The sequence below is a fragment of the Mesoplodon bidens genome (assembly GCF_964165515.1).
Source record: "Mesoplodon bidens genome assembly, chromosome: 3".
NCBI classification, from domain to species: domain Eukaryota; kingdom Metazoa; phylum Chordata; class Mammalia; order Artiodactyla; family Ziphiidae; genus Mesoplodon; species Mesoplodon bidens.
In genome coordinates this window covers 136,774,478-136,798,273 of record NC_138178.1, presented here as the reverse complement: position 1 = coordinate 136,798,273, position 23,796 = coordinate 136,774,478, and the positions used below count along the sequence as shown (strand labels likewise).

Below are 23,796 nucleotides of genomic sequence, written 5' to 3'. Positions count from 1 at the left end.
TCAAGTAAAACAACAATTAAAAATCAGAATAAAAAATCTTTTCTTTTGAAAGTGATTTGATAATTTTAGTTGATATCTATTTCTTAAAAACTAGGCAAAGAATCATAGTGGAAAATATAGATTAGCTCTTAACTTATATCTAAGAATTATGATTAAAAGCCTTGAAACACTGATAAAGTTTTATTTATAAGCAGTCTTCATGTTAGCTAACTGGTTTTAAATGTATGTTCAAGATAAAAATGGGGATTCATTGATCTTTCATTTTGAATGGCTCATCTTTTTTTTTTTTTTCAGTCCCAGCTTTTCAAGGGTTTTCATGTGGAATCTCACTGAGGAAAAGTGCTTTTGATTAATTTGGTGATTGAGGATATAAGTTCCCCCCCTTTTTATTAATAAAACTTTACTTTTTCCTCTTTATAACTTGGCAAATTAAAAGAAAATTCTCTGTATTTTTATTTTCTCACTTAGTTCCTTTTCTCTATCTTTGGAGGTAGGGAGAGGCAGCTCAGTTCTTGTTTGGTGGATTTGAAGAATCAAACAGTGTTGTTTTATAATATTCTGTAAGATTCTTTAAGAATAAATTATACAAGAAACTAAAATAATTTATATAACTCATCTTCCTATTAATCTATTAGTCTTAATTTCCCCCACCCCACCCACCATGAAATAGTTAACTTGCAAGCTCATTACCTATTTTGAGGTCAAAATATTGAGGGAAAACAAAAATTACTCAACTCCAAGTTTAAATTCTATATGTGGACAGTTGAGGGTACCTCAAATTCTTCACAGGTCCACAGGAGGCATTGCTAGTTTAATCCTTCTTCTTTGCTATTATTGATATCCAGCATGATGTATTTGCATAATAAAGGCAAATCGATGCCTGTCTTTCTAAATTGCTATGACTTTTTTTGTCATTCAGCTGGTTATCATCAACACGTGGGAAGTGGGGAATTGGAAGCTAAATATTGTATATAAATGACATCCAATTTGTGACCCAAAGTATATATTTGCCATTATAGTGCAAGAGGCTATAAAAATTATAGATGCTTTTTTAAAAGGGCTGACATGGTTTCAAAATTGTCAAGGTTACCAATGATTTTCATCCTACCAAATTTTAGTGATCTGATCTATTCCTCAAAGTTTTTAAATTCTTAATAGAATTTGACACAGATGTTCACTTCCATCTTCTTGATATACTTTCTTCACTTGGCTTCCCGAACATCACATTCTCTTATTTCATTTACTACACTGTTTCTTCTCAGGACCCTTTACTTGTTCCAGTTCTTCTTTTTGTCTCTAAATTTTGGAGTTCTCAGCCCTTCACTGTTCTCTATTCTCTACTCGTACTCTCCATATGTGATTTCATTCAGTCTCATACTTTCTGTACCCCAGTGACTTCTATATTTATATATCCAGCCCTGACCTCTAACTGCATATAGTCCACAGCTTATTTGACCTTTCCATTTGGAGGATATCTCAAATATACATGTCCTTAACAGAATTCTTAATTTCCCATCTCCTTGAAATAGTTCTTTCTTTAGTCTTCCATATCACTATTTACCTAGTTACTCCAGCCAAAAAACTAGGAGTCATCCACCATTCCTGTTTTCCTTACTACCTAACCCTAACCCAGCTAACCAACTAACCTAACCCTAACCCAACTCTAACTCCAGCCAAATCCAAAGCATGTCCTGTTGCCTTCATCCTTAAAATATATCCTGAGTCCAACTATTACTCACCAGCTCCACCACTACAGCCTTAATCTGAGCCACAATTATCTCTTCTGGACCACTGCCATAGACTTCTACATAGTCTATCTTCCTATACTATTGTCTTTCTCCACTAAGTAGCCAGAGTCATTTTTACAAGATGTGAATCACTTCATGTCACTCCTTTCCTTAAAAAATCCTCCCCTGGTTCCCTTCAAAATAAAATCTGAACTACCTTGTCCTCAAGACCCTACATGATCTGGGCTGTGTCTAACTCTCCAGCCTTCTCACACTCCTTCTTCATCAAATATTCAATACACCAAGCTTGTTCCTATCTCAGGATATTATCACCTGCTGTTCCTTCTATATGAAAAGCTGTTCCTTAAGATCTTCACATATCTGGCTCCTTCTCATCCTTCAGGTCTTTCACAAGTTATCCCAAGAGGTGTTCCCTAATCACCTGTCTACAGTATCATCCTCATTCTCAGGATTTCTCTGTCCATTACCCTACTTTGTGATCTTTGGGGCATTTAACACTATCTGAAATATATGTATATTTTTTGGATAACTTTCTTATATTCTGTCTACTCCACTAGAGTGTAATTTCCACGAGGGTAGAGACTTTGTGCTGTATCTCCCAGAGTGTAGGTGTTCAAAAATTGCTTCTTAAATTAATATATAAATAAATGAAGTATTAATACAACAATTCAAAAGAGTAAAATTTTTGTTTATTTTAATGAATTGTAAATAAATATATTGCATAGGGAGATGGGGACTGGAAGTTTCTAATGTCATAAGTAAATGTGGCTTTGCTGGAAAACATGTCCTAATAGGAATTTATTTGGCTTCCTTTTTTCATAGGCTCTTCTTTAGGAATAACAAGGAAAAACTGGATGATGCATCTAATTTAAAAAAAAATGAATTATTGCTGAAGATAAAACAGGTAGGAAGACAGAAATGATGGCTTTAAGATTATAATTAATTTTTAGTTAACATTTTAAGTATATGTGAAAAATGTGAAATTTTCCAAAAGTAGCATTTTCATTAGCTACTAATAATCATGATCATTCACAGTAATTGATTTAAAGATTTGATCAGAAAACTGGAAGAGAATAGGGAAAATCACCTAAGCTGAGCAGAAAAAAGAAAAATGAATTTTTTTACATCTTTATTGGAGTATAATTGCTTAACAATGGTGTGTTAGTTTCTGCTTTATAACAAAATGAATCAGTTATACATATACATATGTTCCCATATCCCCTCCCTCTTGCGTCTCCCTGCCACCCTCCCTATCCCACCCATCCAGGCGGTCACAAAGCACCGAGCTGATCTCCCTGTGCTATGCGGCTGCTTCCCACTAGCTATCTACCTTACGTTTGGTAGTGTATATATGTCCATGCCTCTCTCTTGCTTTGTCACAGCTTACCCTTTCCCCTCCCCATATCCTCAAGTCCATTCTCTAGTAGGTCTGTATCTTTATTCCTGTCTTACCCCTATGTTCTTCATGACATTTTTTTTCTTAAATTCCATATATATGTGTCAGCATACAGTATTTGTCTTTCTCTTTCTGACTTACTTCACTCTGTATGACAGACTCTAGGTCCATCCACCTCATTACAAATAGCTCAATTTCGTTTCTTTTTATGGCTGAATAATATTCCATTGTATATATATGTCACATCTTCTTTATCCATTCATCCGATGATGGACACTTAGGTTGTTTCCATCTCTGGGCTATTGTAAATAGGGCTGCTATGAACATTTTGGTACATGACTCTTTTTGAATTATGGTTTTCTTAGGGTATATGCCCAGTAGTGGGATTGCTGGGTCATATGGTAGTTCTATTTGTAGTTTTTTAAGGAACCTCCATACCGTTCTCCATAGTGGCTGTACCAATTCACATTCCCACCAGCAGTGCAAGAGTGTTCCCTTTTTTCCACACCCTCTCCAGCATTTATTGTTTCTAGATTTTTTGATGATGGCCATTCTGACTGGTGTGAGATGATATCTCATTGTAGTTTTGATTTGCATTTCTCTAATGATTAAAGATGTTGAGCATCCTTTCATGTGTTTGTTGGCAGTCTGTATATCTTCTGTGGAGAAATGTCTATTTAGGTCTTCTGCCCATTTTTGGATTGGGTTGTTTGTATTTTGTTATTGAGCTGCATGAGCTGCTTATAAATTTTAGAGATTAATCCTTTGTCAGTTGCTTCATTTGCAAATATTTTCTCCCATTCTAAGGGTTATCTTTTGGTCTTGTTTATGGTTTCCTTTGCTGTGCAAAAGCTTTGGAGTTTCATTAGGTCCCATGTGTTTATTTTTGTCTTTATTTCCATTTCTCTAGGAGGTGGGTCAAAAAGGATCTTGCTGTGATTTATGTCATAGAGTGTTCTGCCTACGTTTTCCTCTAAGAGTTTGATAGTGTCTGGCCTTACATTTAGGTCTTTAATCCATTTTGAGCTTCTTTTTGTGTATGGTGTTAGGGAAATCTAATCTCATACTTTTACATGTGCCTGTCCAGTTTTCCCAGCACCACTTATCGAAGAGACTGTCCTTTCTCCACTGTACATTCCTGCCTCCTTTATCAAAGATAAGGTGACCATATGTGTGTGGGTTTATCTCTGGGCTTTCTATCCTGTTCCATTGATCTATATTTCTGTTTTTGTGCCAGTACCATACTGTCTTGATTTCCGTAGCTTTGTAGTATAGTCTGAAGTCAGGGAGCCTGATTCCTCCAGCTCCATTTTTCGTTCTCAAGATTGCTTTGGCTATTTGGGGTCTTTTGTGTGTCCATACAAATTGTAAAATTTTTTGTTCTAGTTCTGTGAAAAATGCCACTGGTAGTTTGATAGGGATTGCATTGAATCTGTAGATTGCTTTGGGTAGTAGAGTCATTTTCACAATGTTGATTCTTCCAATCCAAGAACATGGTATATCTCTCCATCTATTTATATCATTTTAAATTTCATTCATCAGTGTCTTATAACTTTCTGCATACAGGTCTTTTGTCTCCTTAGGTAGGTTTATTCCTAGATATTTTATTCTTTTTGTTGCAGTGGTCAATGGGAGTGTTTTCTTGGTTTCACTTTCAGATTTTACATCATTGCTATATAGGAATGCCAGAGATTTCTGTGCATTAATTTTGTATCCTGCTACTTTACCAAATTCGTTGATTAGCTCTAGTAGTTTTCTGGTAGCATCTTTAGGATTCTCTATGTATAGTATCATGTCATCTGCAAACAGTGACAGCTTTACTTCTTCTTTTCCAATTTGGATTCCTTTTACTTCCTTTTCTTCTCTGATTGCTGTGGCTAAAACTTCCAAAACTACGTTGAATAAGAGTGGTGAGAGTGGGAAACCTTGTCTTGTTCCTGATCTTAGTGGAAATGGTTTCAGTTTTTCACCATTGAGGACAATGTTGGCTGTGGGTTTGTCATATATGGCCTTTATTATGGTGAGGAAAGTTCCCTCCATGCCTACTTTCTGTAGGGTTTTTATCATAAATGGGTGTTGAATTTTGTCGAAAGCTTTCTCTGCATCTACTGAGATTATCATATGGTTTTTCTCCTTCAATTTGTTAATATGGTGTGCCATGTTGATTGATTTGCGTATATTGAAGAATCCTTGCATTCCTGGAATAAACCCCACTTGATCATGGTGTATGATCCTTTTAATGTGTTGTTGGATTCTGTTTGCTAGTATTTTGTTGAGATTTTTGCATCTATGTTCATCAGTGATATTGGCCTGTAGTTTTCTTTCTTTGTGACATCCTTGTCTGGTTTTGGTATCAAGGTGATGGTGGCCTCGTAGAATGAGTTTGGGAGTGTTCCTCCCTCTGCTATATTTTGGAAGAGTTTGAGAAGGATAGGTGTTAGCTCTTCTCTAAATGTTTGATAGAATTTGCCTGTGAAGCTATCTGGTCCTGGGCTTTTGTTTGTTGGAAGATTTTTAATCACAGTTTCAATTTCAGTTCTTGTGATTGGTCTGTTCATATTTTCTATTTCTTCCTGATTCAGTCTTGGCAGGTTGTGCATTTCTAAGAATTTGTCCATTTCTTCCAGGTTGTCCATTTTATTGGCATAGAGTTTCTTGTAGTAATCTCTCATGATCTTTTGTATTTCTGCAGTGTCAGTTGTTACTTTTCCTTTTTCATTTCTAATTCTATTGATTTGAGTCTTCTCCCTTTTTGTCTTGATGAGTCTGGCTAATGGTTTATCAATTTTGTTTATCTTCTCAAAGAACCAGCTTTTAGTTTTATTGATCTTTGCTATCATTTCCTTCATTTCTTTTTCATTTATTTCTGATTTGATTTTTATGATTTCTTTCCTTCTACTAACTTTGGGGTGTTTTTGTTCCTCTTTCTCTAATTGCTTTAGGTGCAAGGTTAGGTTGTTTATTCGAGATGTTTCCTGTTTCTTAAGGTGGGATTGTATTGCTATAAACTTCCCTCTTAGAACTGCTTTTGCTGAATCCCATAGGTTTTGGGTCATCGTATCTCCATTGTCATTTGTTTCTAGGTATTTTTTAATTTCCTCTTTGATATCTTCAGTGATCACTTCTTTATTAAGTAGTGTATTGTTTAGCCTCCATGTGTTTGTATTTTGTACAGATCTTTTCCTGTAACTGATATCTAGGCTCATAGCGTTGTGGTCGGAAAAGATACTTGATACAATTTCAATTCTCTTAAATTTACCAAGGCTTGATTTGTGACCCAAGATACGATCTATCCTGGAGAATGTTCCATGAGCACTTGAGAAAAATGTGTATTCTGTTGTTTTTGGATGGAATGTCCTATAAATATCAATTAAGTCCATCTTGTTTAATGTATCATTTAAAGCTTTTGTTTCCTTATTTATTTTCATTTTGGGTGATCTGTCCATTGATGAAAGTGGGGTGTTAATGTCCCCTACTAGGAATGTGTTACTGTCGATTTCCCCTTTTATGGCTGTTAGTATTTGCCTTATATATTGAGGTGCTCCTATGTTGGGTGCATAAATATTTACAATTGTTATATCTTCTTCTTGGATTGATCCCTTGCTTATTATGTAATGTCCTTCTTTGTCACTTCTAGTAGTCTTTATTTTAAAGTCTACTTTTTCTGATATAAGTATTGCTACTCCAGCTTTCTTTTGGTTTCCATTTGCATGGAACATCTTTTTCCATCCCCGCACTTTCAGTCTGTATGTGTCTCTAGGTCTGAAGTGGGTCTCTTGTAGACAGCATATATATGGGTCTTGTTTTTGTATCCGTTCAGCCAATCTGTGTCTTTTGGTGGGAGCATTTAGTCCATTTACATTTAAACTAATTATCGATATGTATGTTCCTATTCCCATTTTCTTAATTGTTTTGGGTTCGTTATTGTAGGTCTTTTCCTTCTGTTGTGTTTCTTGCCTAGACAATTTCCTTTAGCATTTGTTGTAAAGCTGGTTTGGTGGTGCTGAACTCTCTCAGCTTTTGCTAGTCTGTAAACATTTTAATTTCTCCATCAAATCTGAATGAGATCCTTGCTGGGTAGAGTAATCTTGGTTGCAGGTTTTTCTCCTTCATCACTTTAAATATGTCCTGCCAGTCCCTTCTGGCTTGCAGAGTTTCTGCTGAAAGATCAGCTGTTAACCTTATGGGGATTCCCTTGTGTGTTATTTGTTGTTTTTCCCTTGCTGCTTTTAATATGTTTTCTTTGTATTTAATTTTTGACAGTTTGATTAATATGTGTCTTGGCGTATTTCTCCTTGGATTTATCCTGTATGGGACTCTCTGTGGCTCCTGGACTTGACTGACTATTTCCTTTCCCATATTAGGGAAGTTTTCAACTATAATCTCTTCAAATATTTTCTCAGTTCCTTTCTTTTTCTCGTCTTCTTCTGGAACCCCTATAATTCGAATGTTGGTGCGTTTAATGTTGTCCCAGAGGTCTCTGAGACTGTCCTCACTTCTTTTCATTCTTTTTTCTTTCTTCTGCTCTGCAGTAGTTATTTCCACTATTTTATCTTCCAGGTCACTTATCCGTTCTTCTTCCTTAGTTATTCTGCTATTGATCCCATCTAGAGTATTTTTCGTTTCATTTATTGTGTTTTTAATTGATGCTTGATTCATCTTTAGTTCTTCTAGGTCCTTGTTAACTGTTTCTTGCATTTTGTCTATTCTATTTCCAAGATTTTGGATCATCTTTACTATCATTATTCTGAATTCTTTTTCAGGTAGACTGCCTATTTCCTCTTCATTTGTTAGGTCTGGTGGGTTTTTATCTTGCTCCTTGTCCTGCTGTGTATTTTTCTGTCTTCTCATTTTGCTTATCTTACTGTGTTTGGGGTCTCCTTTTTGCAGGCTGCAGGTTCGTAGTTCCCATTGTTTTTGGTGTCTGTCCCCAGTGGCTAAGGTTGGTTCAGTGGGTTGTGTAGGCTTCCTGGTGGAGGGGACAAGTCCCTGTGTTCTGGTGGATGAGGCTGGATCTTGTCTTTCTGGTGGGCAGGTCCACATCTGGTGGTGTGTTTTGGGGTGTCTGTGGACTTTTTATGATTTTATGCACTCTCTCTCCTAATGGGTGGCATTGTGTTCCTGTCTTGCTAGTTGTTTGGCATAGGGTGTCCAGCACTATATCTTGCTGGTCGTTGAGTGAAGCTGGGTGCTGGTGTTGAGATGGAGATCTCTGGAAGATTTTCGCCGTTTGATATTATGTGGAGCTGGGAGGTCTCTTGTGGACCAGTGTCCTGAAGTTGGCTGTCCCACCTCTGAGGCACAGCACTGACTCCTGGCTCCTCAATTTGGGATGATTCATTGTCTATTCATGTATTCCACAGATGCAGGGTACATCAAGTTGATTGTGGAGCTTTAATCCGCTGCTTCTGAGGCTGCTGGGAGAGATTTCCCTTTCTCTTCTTTGTTCTCACAGCTCCCGGGTCTCAGCTTTGGATTTTGGCCCCGCCTCTCCGTGTATGTCGCCTGAGGGCGTCTGTTCTTCGCTCAGACAGGACAGGGTTAAAGGAGCAGCCGCTTCGGGGACTCTGGCTCACTCAGGCCGGGAGGGAGGGAGGGAGTGGGACGGAGTGCGGAGCGAGCCTTCAGCAACAGAGGCCGGCGTGACGTTGCACCAGCCCAAGGCGCGCCGTGCGTTCTCCCAGGGAAGCTGTCCCTGGATCCCGGTACCCCGGCAGTGACAGGCTGCACAGGCTCCCCTGAAGTGGGGCATGGACAGTGGCCTGCACTCACACACAGGCCTCGTGGTGGCGGCAGCAGCCCCAGCATCCCACACCTGTCCCTGGGGTCCGCGCTTTCAGCCGCGGCTCACGCCCGTCTCTGGAGCTCCTTTAAGCAGCGCTCTTAATCCCTTTTCCTTGCGCACCAGGAAACCAAGAGGGAAGAAAAAGTCTCTTGCCTCTTCAGCAGGTCCAGACTTTTTCCTGGACTCCCTCCTGGCTAGCTGTGGCGCATTAGCCCCTTCAGGCTGTGTTCACGCCACCAGCCCCAGTCCTCTCCCTGTGTTCCGACTGAAGTCCAAGCCTCAGCTCCCAGCACCGCCTGCCCTGGCGGGCGAGCAGATAAGCCTCTCGGGCTGGTGATTGCTGGTTGGCACCGATCCTCTGTGCAGAAATCCCTTCGCTTTGCCCTACCCAGGTACGTGGGGAGTTTCTTGCCTTTTGGGAGGTTTGAGGTCTTCTGCCAGCGTTCAGTAGGTGTTCTGTAGGAGTTGTTCCACGTGTAGCTGTATTTCTGGTGTATCCGTGGGGAGGAATGTGATCTCCGCGTCTTACTCTTCCGCCATCTTCCCCGGAAGTCTGAACCAAGAAAAATGAATTTTAAAAAAACGATGATAGTTTAAGAGACCTCGGGGACAACATCAGTGTATTAATATTCACATTATAGGGGTCCCAGAAAGAAGAGAGAAAGAAAGGGACAGAGAACATAATTGAAGAAATAGTAGCTGAAAACTTCCTTAACCTGAGAAAGAAAACAGATATCTAAGTCCAAGAAGCATAGAGATTCCCAAACAAGATGAACCCAAAGAGGACCACAGCAAGACACATTGTAATTAAAATGGCAAAAATTAAAGATAAAGAATCTTAAAGCAGCAAAGGACAGGTGACTTAATAATAATTAAGATTATTAATTATAATCTTAAAGCCATCATTTCTGTGTACAAGGGAACTCCAATAAAACTATCAGCTGACTTTTTAGCAGAAACTTTTTAGGTCAGAAAAAAGTGGCATGATATATTTAAAGTGATGAAAAGAAAAAAAACCTACAACCAATACTCTACCTGGCAAGGCTATCTTTCAGATTTCAATGAGAGATAAAGAGTTTTACAGACAAGCAAAAGCTAAAAGAGTTCAGTAGCACTAAACCTACTTTACAAGAAACATAAAAGGGACTTCTCTAAATGGAAAAGAAAAGACCACAACTAGAAATATGAAAATTATGAAAGGAAAAATCTCATTGGTAAAGGCAAACATAGAGTAAAGGTCAACCACTTATAAAAGCTAGTGGGAATGTCAAAAGACAAAAGTAGTAAAATCATCTATATCCACAATAAGTAGTTAAGGGATACAAAAAACAAAAAGATGGACAATATGATGTCAAAAACATTAAATGTGGTGGGGGCGCATAAAAATGCAGGGTTGGTAGAATGTGTTCAAACTTAAGATCATCAACTTATTCACATATATATAAAAGTTGTTATATATATATAATTCATGGTAACCACAGACCAAAAAATTAAAATAGATGCACATAAATAAGAGAGAAATGAATCCAAACATAACAGTAAAGATAGTAATCAAATCACAAAGGAAGAGAACAAAAAAGAACTACCAAAACAACCAGAAAACAGCCAAAAAAATATTAATAAGTACATATGTATTAATAATTGCTTTAAATGTAAATGGACTAAATACTCCAATCAAAAGACATAGAGTGACTGACAGATTTAAAAAAAAACTCTCTATATGTGCTGTCTATAAGAGACTAGCTTCAGATCTAAGACACACACAGACTGAAAGTGAGGGCATGAAACAGGTGTTCACTGCAAATGGAAACAAAAAGAAAGCTGGGGTATCAATACTTATATCAGACAGATAGACTTTAGAGCAAAGACTTTAACGAGAGACAAAGAAGGATATTATAGACTGATAAATGGATCAATCCAACAAGAAATAACAGTTGTAAACATATATGCACCCAACATAGAAACACCTAAACACATAAAGCAAATATTAACAAATATAAAGGGTGAAATTGACAGTAACATAATAATAGTAGGGGATTTTAACACCTCACTTACATCAATGGACAGATCATCCTGACAGAATATCAATAAGGAAACAATGGCTTTAAGTGACACATTAGACCAATGGAATCAACAGATATATATAGAGAGAGCATTCCTTCTGAAAGCAGCAGAATACACACTCTTTGCAAGTGCACATGGAACATTCTCTAAGATAGATCATATGCTGGACACAAACAAGAGTCTACAAGTTTAAGAAATTGAAATCATATCAAGCATCTTTTCTGACCACAGTGTATAAGACTAGAAATCAACTACCAAAACCAAAACCAAAACAAAACCCTGCAAAAAACACAAACACGTGGAAGCTAAACAATATGCTACTAAACAACCAATGGGTCACTGAAGAAATCAGAGAGGAAATTAAGCAATACCTGGAGACAAATGAAAATGGAAACACAATGATTCAAAATCTATGGGACACAGCAAAAACAGTTCTAAGAGGGAAGTTTATAGTGATACAGGCCTACTTCAGAAAGAAGGAATATCTCAAACAAACAACCTAACCTTACATCTAAAGGAACTGGAAAAATAAGAACAAACAACATAAGAGGAAAAAAATAATAAGGACCAGAGCAGAAATAAATGAAATAGAGACTTAAAAATAAAACACTAGGAAAGATCAATGAAACTAAGAGATGGTTCTTTGAAAAGATAAGCAAAATTGATAAACTTTTAGTTAGACTGATCAAGAAAAAAAGAGAGAGGGCCCAAATCAATAAAATCAGAAGTGAAGAGAAGTTCCAACCTACACCACAGGAATACAAAGGATCATAAGAGATTACTACAAACAATAATATGTCAATAAAATGGAAAACCTAGAAGAAGTGAATAAATTCCTAGAAATGTACAATTTCCCAAGACTGAATCAGGAAGAAATACAAAATATGAACAGACCAATTACCAGTAATGAAAATGAATCAGAAAAAAAAAAACCTTTCAATGAAAAATGTCCAGGATTGGACAGGTTCACAGGTAAATTCTACCAAATATTTAAAGAAGAGTTAATGCCTATCCTTCTTAAACTCTGCCCCCAAAATTTAAAAACCCGTTTTATGAGTCCAGCATCACCCTGATACCAAAACCGGACAAAGACACCACAAAAAAAGAGAATATTACAGGCCAAAATTACTGATGAGCATAGTTGCAAAAATCCTCAACAAATATTAGCACACTGAATTCAATAATACATTAACAGGATCATACACTATGCTCAAGCAAGATTTATCCCAGGGATGAAAGGAGTGTTCAGTATCTGCAAATCAATCAATGTGATATACCACTTTAATAAATTGAAAATAAAAATCATATGATTGGGACTTCCTGGGTGGTGCAGTGGTTAAGAATCTGCCTGCCAGTGCAGGGGGCATGGGTTCAAGGCCTGGTCTGGGAAAATCCCACATGCCACAGAGCAACTAAGCCCATGTGCCACAACTACTGAGCCTGCACTCTAGAGCCCACGAGCCACAACTACTGAGCCCATGTTCCATGACTATTGAAGCCTGAGTGCCTAGAGCCTGTGCTCCACAACAAGAGAAGCCAATGCAATGAGAAGCCTGTGCACTGCAATGAAGAATAGCCCCCGCTTGCCACAACTAGAGAAATCCCATGCACAGCAACAAAGACCCAATGCAGCCAAAAATAAATAAATAAACAATAAATAAATAAAAAAATTTAAAACTCATATGATTATTTTGATAGATCAGAAAAAGCTTTTGACAAAATTCAGCACCCATTTATGAAAAAAACTCAATAAAGTGGGTGTAGAGGGAACATACCTCAACATAATAGAGGCCATATACAACAAGCTCATAGCTAAAATCATACTCAAAGGTCAAAAGTTGAAAGTATTTCTTCTACAATCAAGAACAGGATAAGGCTGCCCACTGTCACCCCTTTTATTCAACATAGTATTAGAAATCCTAGCCACAGTCTTTTTCAGACAAGGAAAAGAATCCAAGTGGAAAAGGAAGAAGTAAAACTGTCAGTGTTTACAGATGACATGATACTATACATAGAAAATCCCAAAGCCACCACCAAAAAAAAAAAAACAAAACACTAGAGCTCATCAGTGAATTCAGTAAAGTTGCAGGATACAAAATTAATATACAGAAATCTGTTGCATTTCTATACATTAATGACAAACTATCAGAAAGAGAAATTAAGGAAACAATTCCATTTATAATTGATTCAAAAGAATAAAATATCTTAAGAATAAATCTAACCAAGGAGGTAAAAGACCTGTACTTGGAAAACTATAAGATATTAATGAAAAAATTTAATATGACACAAATGGAAAGATATATTTTACCATTAGGAGAATTAAAATTGTTAAAATAACCATACTCCCCAAGACAATCTACAGATTCAATCCAATCCCTATTAAAATTCCAGTGATATTTTTCGCAAAATTGGAACAAATAATTCTAAAATTTTTATGGAAACACAAAAGACCCTGAATAGCCAAAACAATCTTGAGGAAGAAGAACAAAGCTGGAGGTATTACACGTTCTGATTTCAAACTATATTACAAAGCTACAATAATCAAAATGGTATGGTACTGGCACAGAAACAGACACATAGATCATGGAACAGAATAGAAAGCACAGAACTAAACCTGCACATATAGTTTATTAATCTATGACAAAGAAGGCAAGAATATACAATGGGGAAAAGATAGCCTTTCTAATAAATAATGTTGGGAAAACTGGATAGCTACATGCAAAAGAATCAAATTGGACTACTTCCTCACATCATATACAAAAATCAACTCAAAATGCGTTAAAGACTTAGATGTAAAACCTGAAATCATAAAACTCCTAGAAGAAAACATAGGCAGTACACTCTTTGACAACAGTCTTAGTGATTTTTATTGGTTATGTCTCCTCAGGCAATAGAAACAAAAGCAAAAATAAACAAATGGGACTACATCAAACTAAAAGGCTTTTGCACAGCAAAGAAAACTATTAACAAAACGAAAAGACAGCCTACTGAATGGGAGAAAATATTGGCAAACAATATATCTGACATGGGGTTAATATTCAAAATATGCAAAGAACTCATACAACTCAACCTCTGAAAAACAACCTGATTAAACAATGGGCAGAGCATCTGAATACACATATTTCCAAAGACACACAGATGGCAAACAAACACATGAAAAGATGCTCAACATCACCAATCATCAAGGAAATGCAAATCAAAACCACAATGAGATATCACCTCACACCTGTCAGAATGGCTATCGTCGAAAAGACCACAAATAAGTGTTGGATAAAAACTGAACTCTTCCTGGCATCCAATCTTAATTCTCATGAGTTATAGGAGGCAAGTTCAACAATGACACAAAATTCTATTCTAACTTTAATTATGAAATATTACATATATACAGAACAGAATATTTACTGTAAGTGTACAGTCTTCATGTACGTATGTATCTTTTGATAAATGTAGTTTATTAATTTTAATGAAGTATAGTTTATCAATCTTTTCCTTTTTGGCTTATGCTTTTCATGTCCTATGTCTTGAGGGTATTCTCCTATGTGATCTTGTAGAAGCTTTAGTGTTTGCTTTTTCACATTAAGTACTGCAAGCCATCTGGAATATGTGTGTGTGTGTGTGTGTGTGTGTGTGTTCTGTGAAATGGTAGTCCAGATTCATACTTTCACATAAGATTGTCCAATTAACTAGCACTGTTAAATGAAAAGATAGTACTTTCCTCCACTATATTTCAGTGGCACTTTTGTCATAAATCAACTGTGGATCATAAATCTATCATAAATATGTGTGTGAATCTGTAGCATCTATTTTACTCATTTGAACTTAATCTCTTCTCACATTAAAACCATACACTCTTAATTAGTAGCTTTAAAATAAGCCTTTATAGTTAGTAGTAAAAATTCTTCAACTTTGTTCTTCTACAAGATTGCTTCCATTATTCTTGGCCCTTTGAATTTCAGTCTGTCAAGTCCTGCCCAAAAGCCTGTTTGGATTTTGATTGGTGTTGAATTAAATTTATAGATCAATTTGGGGAGGATTTTGTGTTCTAACAATATTGAAGTTTCCAATCCATGAACACAGCATGTCTTTCATTTATCTTAGGCCTTTTTTGTTCCCTTTGACCTAGTTATTCAATTTCACTATGATATGTCCAAGTTTTTCTTTTTATTTATCCTGCTTGGGATTTATTGGGCATCTTAAATCTGTGAGTTGCTGTATTCTGTAAGTTCTGCAAAATTCTTAGCCATTATCTGTTCACATATTTCTTTTGTCCCATGCTTCTTCCTCTTTTTCTGAGACTCCAATTATATGAACACAATTATGTGTACTAATAAAATATCCTGTCTGTATCTTACTTGCTCTTCTCTATTTTCTACTTTTTGTCTACCCCTGCTGCATTCTGGGCAGAATGGTCTTATTTCACTTCTTAATTTTGGTTATTGTATTTTTCAACTGGTAATTTTCAAATCTGCTTTGTTGCTCTTTATTGTTTCTAATTCCTTGCCATATTTTTCAAGCATGTCTAGTATTATTTGATCATAATAAATACAGTGTTTTTATATTTAAGTGTCTATTTCCAATACCTGGTATTTTTGTAGGACTGGTTCTGTCATCTATTGTTTCTGCCAATTTTTGTTCATGCTGTCTTGTTTCCTTCTGTTGGGAAACTGTACACTGGACATTGTACTTCAAAAAAGGTGTTTGTAGAAACAATTTGAGGTCTAGGATGACAGTGTATTTCTCAGGAACAGATTTCATTCACTTCTGTCAGATACCTAGGATATTAACAGTCCCAAACCTCCTTAATCCACCTTTAGGTTTCCTGGTGATCTAAGTCAGGCTGGACCATGGCTTGTTAGCTTCTAATTCACTCTTCTTCAGAGGGTGAAGCTCTTTGGAATCCCAGACTAATGTGGCAGGAGGTTTATCAGGCATAACACCTGGATGAGCTCTAAGTGTTGACTTTTGTCCCCTTTGTCATGTAAGAGAACCAAATTTCAGATTCCAAGTGGCTTCTTCTATATCAGTAAATGTCCTCAGAGTAAAAGGAGTTTTCAGTGCTAGGTTTACCAGTCTAGATTCTTGCTTTCTTGTAGAATTAGGCTTACTAATTCCTCATTATCTTATTAGTTCTGCAACACATTTTTAAAAATAAATTTATTTATTTTATTTATTTATTTTTGGCTGAGTTGGGTCTTTGTTGCTATGCGTGGGCTTTCTCTAGTTGTGGCGAGCGGGGGCTACTCTTCATTGTGGTGCATGGGCTTCTCATTGCAGTGGCTTCTCTTGTTGCGGAGCACAGGCTCTAGGCGCACGGGCTTCAGTAGTTGTGGCAGGTGGGCTCAGTAGTCGTGGCTCGCGGGCTCTAGAGTGCAGGCTCAGTAGTTGTGGCGCAAGGGCTTGGTTGCTCTGCGGCATGTGGGATCTTCCTGGACCAGGGCTCAAACCCATGTCCCCTGCATTGGCAGGCAGATTCTTAACCACTGCACCACCAGGGAAGCCCCTCTGCAACACTTTTTTTTTTTTTTTTTTGCGGTACGCGGGCTTCTCGCTGTTGTGGCCTCTCCCGTTGCGGAGCACAGTCTCCAGACGCGCAGGCTCAGCGGCCATGGCTCACGGGCCCAGCCACTCTGCGGCATGTGGGATCTTCCCGGACCAGGGCACGAACTCGCTTCCCCTGCATCGGCAGGCGGACTCTCAACCACTGTGCCACCAGGGAAGCCCTACAATTTTAAGAACTCTTTTCATCCATCTATTTTAGTGATCCTTAGCCCACCATTCCTACCTAACCTAACTTTCTTACCTCATTTGAAGCAATTCAGTAGAGACATCCAAGCACAAAGTTCTCACCTCATTCAGAACACTAATGGGTACTCTCTTTTGTCCTTGAATAGAAATATTTAACAAAAATTAAGCATGATATCCAGTCAAAGAGGTTTTGAACAAGAGTTCCTATGGATGTTAAATTTTCTTTTCCCTGGAGTATCTTCTGGGAAAAGGACATACAGATCTTGTTGAATGATCCCAGTTTATTAATCCCAATTCTTATTTCAATATCAATTATTACCTTATGGTTTACTACTTTACTATGGTTTATTACTTTACTTTATGGCATCAGTATTTACTACCTTTCTACACATTTGTCATAATTTATAGAAGAGGCCCCAAAATGTACAATTACATATTTGATATAGAATTAGATCACTCAACATTTAAGGCATAGTCATTGTATGTTAAATAATATACCCAGTGCTCTAGAGAGTTGCCCACCAAAAGGGCCATGAAACAAATCCTCTACTTCAATTCCTTTTTTTTCTAGATGGCTGAAAATCTACACAAATGTCATTTCGAGTACAAACATCTACGAGAGAAACTGCGTACTGTTACGAGACAATATAAGATTGTCCTAAATGAGGAGGATAAAGTTTTTATGCAGAAACAGAAAATTTATTCTGAGTATGTTTCTATCCATAATCCATACATGACTCAACATGCTTTAGTTATGGGTTGCTTCTCCACTTAAGCTTATCCTATTTTAAAATCTATTGATAACAATAAAATGTTCTTTACCCAATTGTAAATACACTCCTAATGCGCCTCTATATATACTGAATAATGCTTTCCTCATATGGGTCAGATCAAATCCATAAACGCCAAATCTATTATTTTTACTTCTAAATCAGATTCTTGAAAGAATAATCATGCTTTTACCCCATGAGACTGCCTAGAGAAACTATGAGATCTACCTTCATCAGAAACTGTCTTTGCACCTACATTTCCTTTCTCAGAAAAAGGTTTTATCATTGACACAATCCCCTAACCCAGATACTGGGAAATTATTCAAGGAAACCCTTATCTTTTACTAGGACTCCATTCAAGCACCAAGGCTTGTCAATTCCACCTCCCAAATATTTCTCAAATATATCCTATCCTCCTCTCCAACTCCACTCTTTTCTCCCCTTTTAGCTTCTTTGGTTTGGCTTGCCTCTCATAAGTTCTTCCCACTTTCTGTTTTACCACCCCTAACTTATCCACCTCCCTCTCACCACAATGATCCTTCTGAAACATTCCTCTGAGGTCATTCCTTTTTATCAGTCACTGCATTGTTGTCAGCTGGGTACAAATCCCTTTGTCCCACTGAACTATGAACAGATCAGAGCAGTTGCTCTGTCTTACTCAGCACTGTATCTTCAAGATCTTGTCCATTGCTTAGCAGGTAGTGGGCTTTCACCAGTGTTTTCCTAATGAGTATTACAGAATAACATCTTGCAAGTATGAGTTATGTAAGTAGTAATACATTACTACACTCAAAGTTAAATCACATGGAAGTGTAATTATGGTGTCCAGGCCTACTTATGTGAAGCTGAATTTATGGTCACTGTTGTAGCATTTAGGATGCAGAGAGTTATTGCAATCATTTTGTGTCATCCAATTGAATAGCCTACTAATAGTATTCTTCAGGCAGAAACTTTCCTCAGATCCATGCTAAGTTATCGGTTTGAATCACAAAATGTGCTGATGACAAATAATTGTAACAATAAAGCATTTACTACTGTTGTTGGTTTTTGTTTTCTTAAGCTTGGTCTACCATAACAAATTACCATAGACCAGGAGACTTACACAACAGAAATTGATTTCTCATAGTTCTGGAGGCTGGACATCTTAGATCAGGGTGCCAGCATGGTCAGGTTCTGGTGAGAGCTCTCTTCCTGACTTGCAGATGGTCAACCACCTTCTTGCTGTGTCCTCACAGAGGAGGGAGAGAGGGAGAGAGAGAGAGAGAGAGAGAGAGAGAGCGAGCACTGTCTGGTGTCTCTGCTTATGAGGGCACTAATCTCACCATGAGGACTCCATCCTCATGACCTCATATAAATCTAATCACCTCCCAAAGACCCAATCTTCAAATACTATCTCACTGGGGCCTAGGGCTTCAACATATGAATTTGTGGGGGGACACAGTTCAGTCCATAGCAGTTTTGAAGAAGATGAGACACTTAGATAAAGTACTTCCTGTTATAGGCACATTCCTATCAATGTCTAGAAATTTGAACAAAATCATAAACTTCTCATTATTCTCTCTGTAAGTTAGAGATGAAAAATAACCACTCTTTACAAGATGCCTCATGGGTGCCACCCACTGCCTTTGGCACTTTACATCTCGGTTAATCCTTAAAACCAGTGAGAATAGGTATTGTGATCCCCACTTTATGGATGGGGAAACTGAGGCTCATCCACAGGTGAAGTCTCTTTTCAAGGTCACACTACTAGGAAGAGGTAGACCACTATCCAAAGTCAGTCTGATTGATTCTGTCACCTTTTACAAAATAACAGAACTGGTAAATTCATTAAAAGAGACACACCCACTCAGCATGATGAAGTACTATAGAATTGTTCTTGTGGTTTTATGGTTACTATTGCAGTTAATGTTCCTTTCATGGCTTAGAGATTTTCATAAATTTATATTTAGCCACCAGTAGCAAAAAGACTTTGTCTCTATTTTTACTAATTTATTTGATAAACAGTTCATGAACTAAACTTTCCAAACTACTTTTTAAATTCTTGTTTGTGGTTGCATATTTTCTTATGCTGAGGAGTTAAAAATGATTATTTCAACCTTAAATATGTGATTACTCTGTGTTTTCATGGTAGAAATCAGAAACAACTGGCATTTGTAGCTCAGAAAGAAAACTTCCTATCAAAAAGAAAAGTAGACATCAAAAATATGGAAGAAGGACTTACCACACTCAAAGACCTTCATCGGTATGTTTGAAAATTTTAATCTTCATTCTTCTACATTTATTTTTTTAATAAATGGTAACAACAAATCTATGCCAATTTCTAATATACTATAGAAAAGGAGGTTCATAATTGACTCTCTCTCTTTTACAGTCCAGAAAAGTCATTATCATCGAATCTTTCACTGAAAGGATAGACAGGCACTGAGTTGTACATAAGCTGCGTGTAACAGCTCTGTTACAGCCTTCACATTCCCCTCCATCCCAGATTCACAAGCACATCTTCCATCCTTAATTACCACTTATCCCTAATTCAAGAATATTTATTGGCTTTCTAAATTATACATGGCAGCAAATCAGAATTCAGTCTAGAACCCAGAGTTCCTCACCAATTTGTTGACCTTAACCCTTCCTATGTCACAGTGTTATTTCTCTTCATGTCCCCCTCTGTATGCAGCAACTTTGCCTTAGTCACAAGAGTCCTGACTTGCTGCTCCTTTCCTCTGTTTCTTTGCATATATGATGTCCTTTCCTTGGTGAGATTGCACCTCCATTCTGGCAATCCATGTTCCTCTATTAAACATTATCCTCTAATAACCTTTCCTCAACTGCCTCGCCAAAATCCGTTCTTCCCTATCCTTGGCTTCAATACTTGCAAAATCAGTTTGCACTTGCAAAAATTGTAATTGTCTTCCATTAGTCTGCCACTAAAATCTTTAGTTGTTTCACAAGGTTTGTTTTGTCTCCCAATTAGATGGTAGCCTTATTGTGCATGTGAATTATACATACAGTCTACTATACATTTTAACAGCTCCCGCAAATGTGAAATCCAATATATTTTTCTTGTTTTTAGAGCAACAAAGGAAGTATATCAGCAACAAATAAAAGTCCTGAACGATAACCTGGAAAGAAAAAATCAGAGATGGTAAAAAAAAAAAAAAACCAACTCATTTATATTATAAGTAGTATATGTTATCTTTTTAAATTTAAATTTTATTTATTTATTTTTTATACAGCAGGTCCTTATTAGTTATCTATTTTATACATATTAATGTATTTATTTCAATCCCAATCTCCCAATTTATCCCACCCCCCACACGCCCCCTCAGCTTTCCCACCTTGGTGTCCATACGTTTATTCTTTATATTTGTGTCTCTACTTCTGCCTTGCAAACCGGTTCATCTGTACCATTTTTCTAGATTTCACATATTTATGTTAATATTCAATATTTGTTTTTCTCTTTCTGACTTACTTCACTCTGTATGACAGTCTCTAGGTCCATCCACATCTCTACAAATGACCCAGTTTCATTCCTTTTTATGGCTGAGTAATATTCCATTGTATATATGTACCATATCTTCTTCATCCATTTGTCTGTCCATTGTATATATGTACCACATCTTCTTTATCCATTTGTCTGTCAATGGGCATTTAGGTTGCTTTCATGACCTGGCTATTGTAAATAGTGCTGCAGTGAACATTGGGGTGCATGTGTCTTTTTGAATTATGGTTTTCTCTGGGTATATTCCCAGTAGTGGGATTGCTGGGTCATATGGTAATTCTATTTTCAGTTTTTTAAGGAACCTCCGTACTGTTCTCCATAGTGGCTGTATCAATTTACATTTCAACCAACAGACCAAGAGGGTTCCCTTTTCCCCACACCCTCTCCAGCATTTGTTGTTTGCAGATTTTCTGATGATGCCCATTCTAACTGGTGTGAGGTGATACCTCATTGTAGTTTTGATTTGCATTTCTCTAATAATTAGTGATGTTGAGCAGCTTTTCATGTGCTTCTTGGCCATCTGTTTGTCTTCTCTGGAGAAATGTCTATTTAGGTCTTCTGCCCATTTTTGGATTGGGTTGTTTCTTTCTTTAATATTGAGCTGCATGAGCTGTTTATATAGTTTGGAGATTAATCTTTTGTCCATTGATTCATTTGCAAATATTTTCTCCCATTCTGAGAGTTGCCTTCTTGTCTTGTTTATAGTTTCCTTTGCTGTGCAAAAGCTTTGAAGTTTCATTAGGTCCCATTTGTTTATTTTTGTTTTTATTTCCATTACTCTAGGAGGTGGATCAAAAAAGATCTTGCTGTGATTTATGTCAAAGAGTATTCTTCCTATGTTTTCCTCTAAGAGTTTTATAGTGTCCGGTCTTCCATTTAGGTCTTTAAGCCATTTTGAGTTTATTATTGTGTATGGTGTTAGGGAGTGTTATAATTTCATTCTTTCACCTGTAGCTGTCCAGTTTTCCCAGTACCACTTATTTAAGAGACTGTCTTTTCTCCATTGTATACCCTTGCCTCCTTTGTCATAGATTAGCTGACCAGGTATTTGGGTTTATCTCTGGGTTTTCTATCCTGTTCCATTGATCTGTATTTCTGTTTTTGTGCCAGTACAATATTGTCTTGATTACTGTAGCTTTGTAATATAGTCTGAAGACAGGGAGTCTGGTTCCTCCAGCTCTGTTTTTTTCCCTCAGGATTGCTTTGGCAATTCAGGGTCTTTTGTGTCACCATACAAATTTTAAGATTTTTTGTTCTAGTTCTGTAAAAAAATGCGATTGCTAATTTGATAGGGATTGCACTGAATCTGTAGATTGCTTTGGGTAGTATAGTCATTTTCACAATATTGATTCTTCCAATCCAAGAACACGGTATATCTCTCCATCTGTTTGTGTCATCTTTGATTGCTTTCATCAGTATCTTATAGTTTTCTGAGTACAAGTATTTTACCTCCTTATGTAGGTTCATTCCTAAGTATTTCATTCTTTTTGTGGCAATGGTGAATGGTATTGTTTCCTTACTTTCTCTTTCTGATAACCTGTTGTTAGCATATAGGAATGCAAGAGATTTCTGTGCATTAATTCTGTGTCCTGCAACTTTACCAAATTCATTGATTAGCTCTAGTAGTTTTCTCATGGCATCTTTAGGATTCTCTGTGTATAGTACCATGTCATCTGCAAACAGTGACAGTTTTACTTCTTCTTTTCCAATTTGTATTCCTTTTCTTTCTTTTTCTTCTCTGATTGCCATGGCTAGGACTTCCAAAACTATGTTGAATAAGAGTGATGAGAGTGGACATCCTTGTCTTGTCCCTGATCTTAGAGGAAATGCTTTCAGTTTTTCACCATTGAGAATGATGTTTGCTGTGGGTTTGTTGTACATGGCCTTTATTATGTTGAGGTAGGTTCCCTCTATGCCCACTTTCTGGGGAGTTTTTATCATAAATGGGTGTTGAATTTTGTCAAAAGCTTTTTCTGCATCTATTGAGATGATCATAAGGTTTTTCTTCAATTTGCTAATATGGTGTATCACATTGATTGATTTGCATATATTGAAGAATCCTTGCATCCCTGGGATAATTCCCACTTGATCATGGTGTATGATCCTTTTAATGTGTTGTTGGATTCTGTTTGCTGGTATTTTGTTGAGGATTTTTGCATCTGTATTCATCAGTGATATTGGTCTGTAATTTTCTTTTTTTGTAGTATCTTTGTTTGGTTTTGGTATCAGGGTGATAGTGGCCTTATAGAATAGATATAGATATAGATACAGATATAGATAGTGGCATTATAGAATGAGTTTGGGATTGTTCCTTCCTCTGCAGTTTTTTGGAAGAGTTTGAGAAGGATGGGTGTTAGCTCTTCTCTAAATGCTTTATAGAATTCACCTGTGAATCCATCTGGTCCTGGGCTTTTGTTTGTTGTAAGATTTTAAATCACAGTTTCAATTTCATTACTTGGTCTGTTCATATTTTCTATTTCTTCCTGGTTCAGTCTTGGAAGTTTATACCTTTCTAAGAATTTCTTCCAGGTCATCCATTTTATTGGCATAGAGTTGCTTGTAGTAGTCTCTTAGTATGCTTTGTATTTCTGCGATGTCCATTGTAACTTCTCCTTTTTCATTTCTAATTTTATTGATTTGAGTCCTCTCCTTCTTTTTCTTGATGAGTCTGGCTAAATGTTTATCAATTTTGTTTATCTTCTCAAAGAACTAGCTTTTAGTTTTATTGATCTTTGCCATTGTTTTCTTTGTTTCTGTTTCATTTATTTCTGCTCTGATCTTTATGATTT

General features: G+C 36.9%; 1 protein-coding gene across 1 annotated transcript in view; it reads left to right on the top strand.

The window, feature by feature from the left end:
- Positions 1–23,796, top strand: part of CCDC175 (coiled-coil domain containing 175) — a 73,306-nt gene that overhangs the window by 19,056 nt on the left and 30,454 nt on the right. The window contains exons 8-11 of the mRNA XM_081229429.1: positions 2,571–2,652; positions 17,310–17,446; positions 19,640–19,750; positions 20,579–20,650. Of these exons, the coding sequence (XP_081085555.1) occupies positions 2,571–2,652; positions 17,310–17,446; positions 19,640–19,750; positions 20,579–20,650 (402 nt within the window). The remainder of the gene's footprint in view (positions 1–2,570; positions 2,653–17,309; positions 17,447–19,639; positions 19,751–20,578; positions 20,651–23,796) is intronic.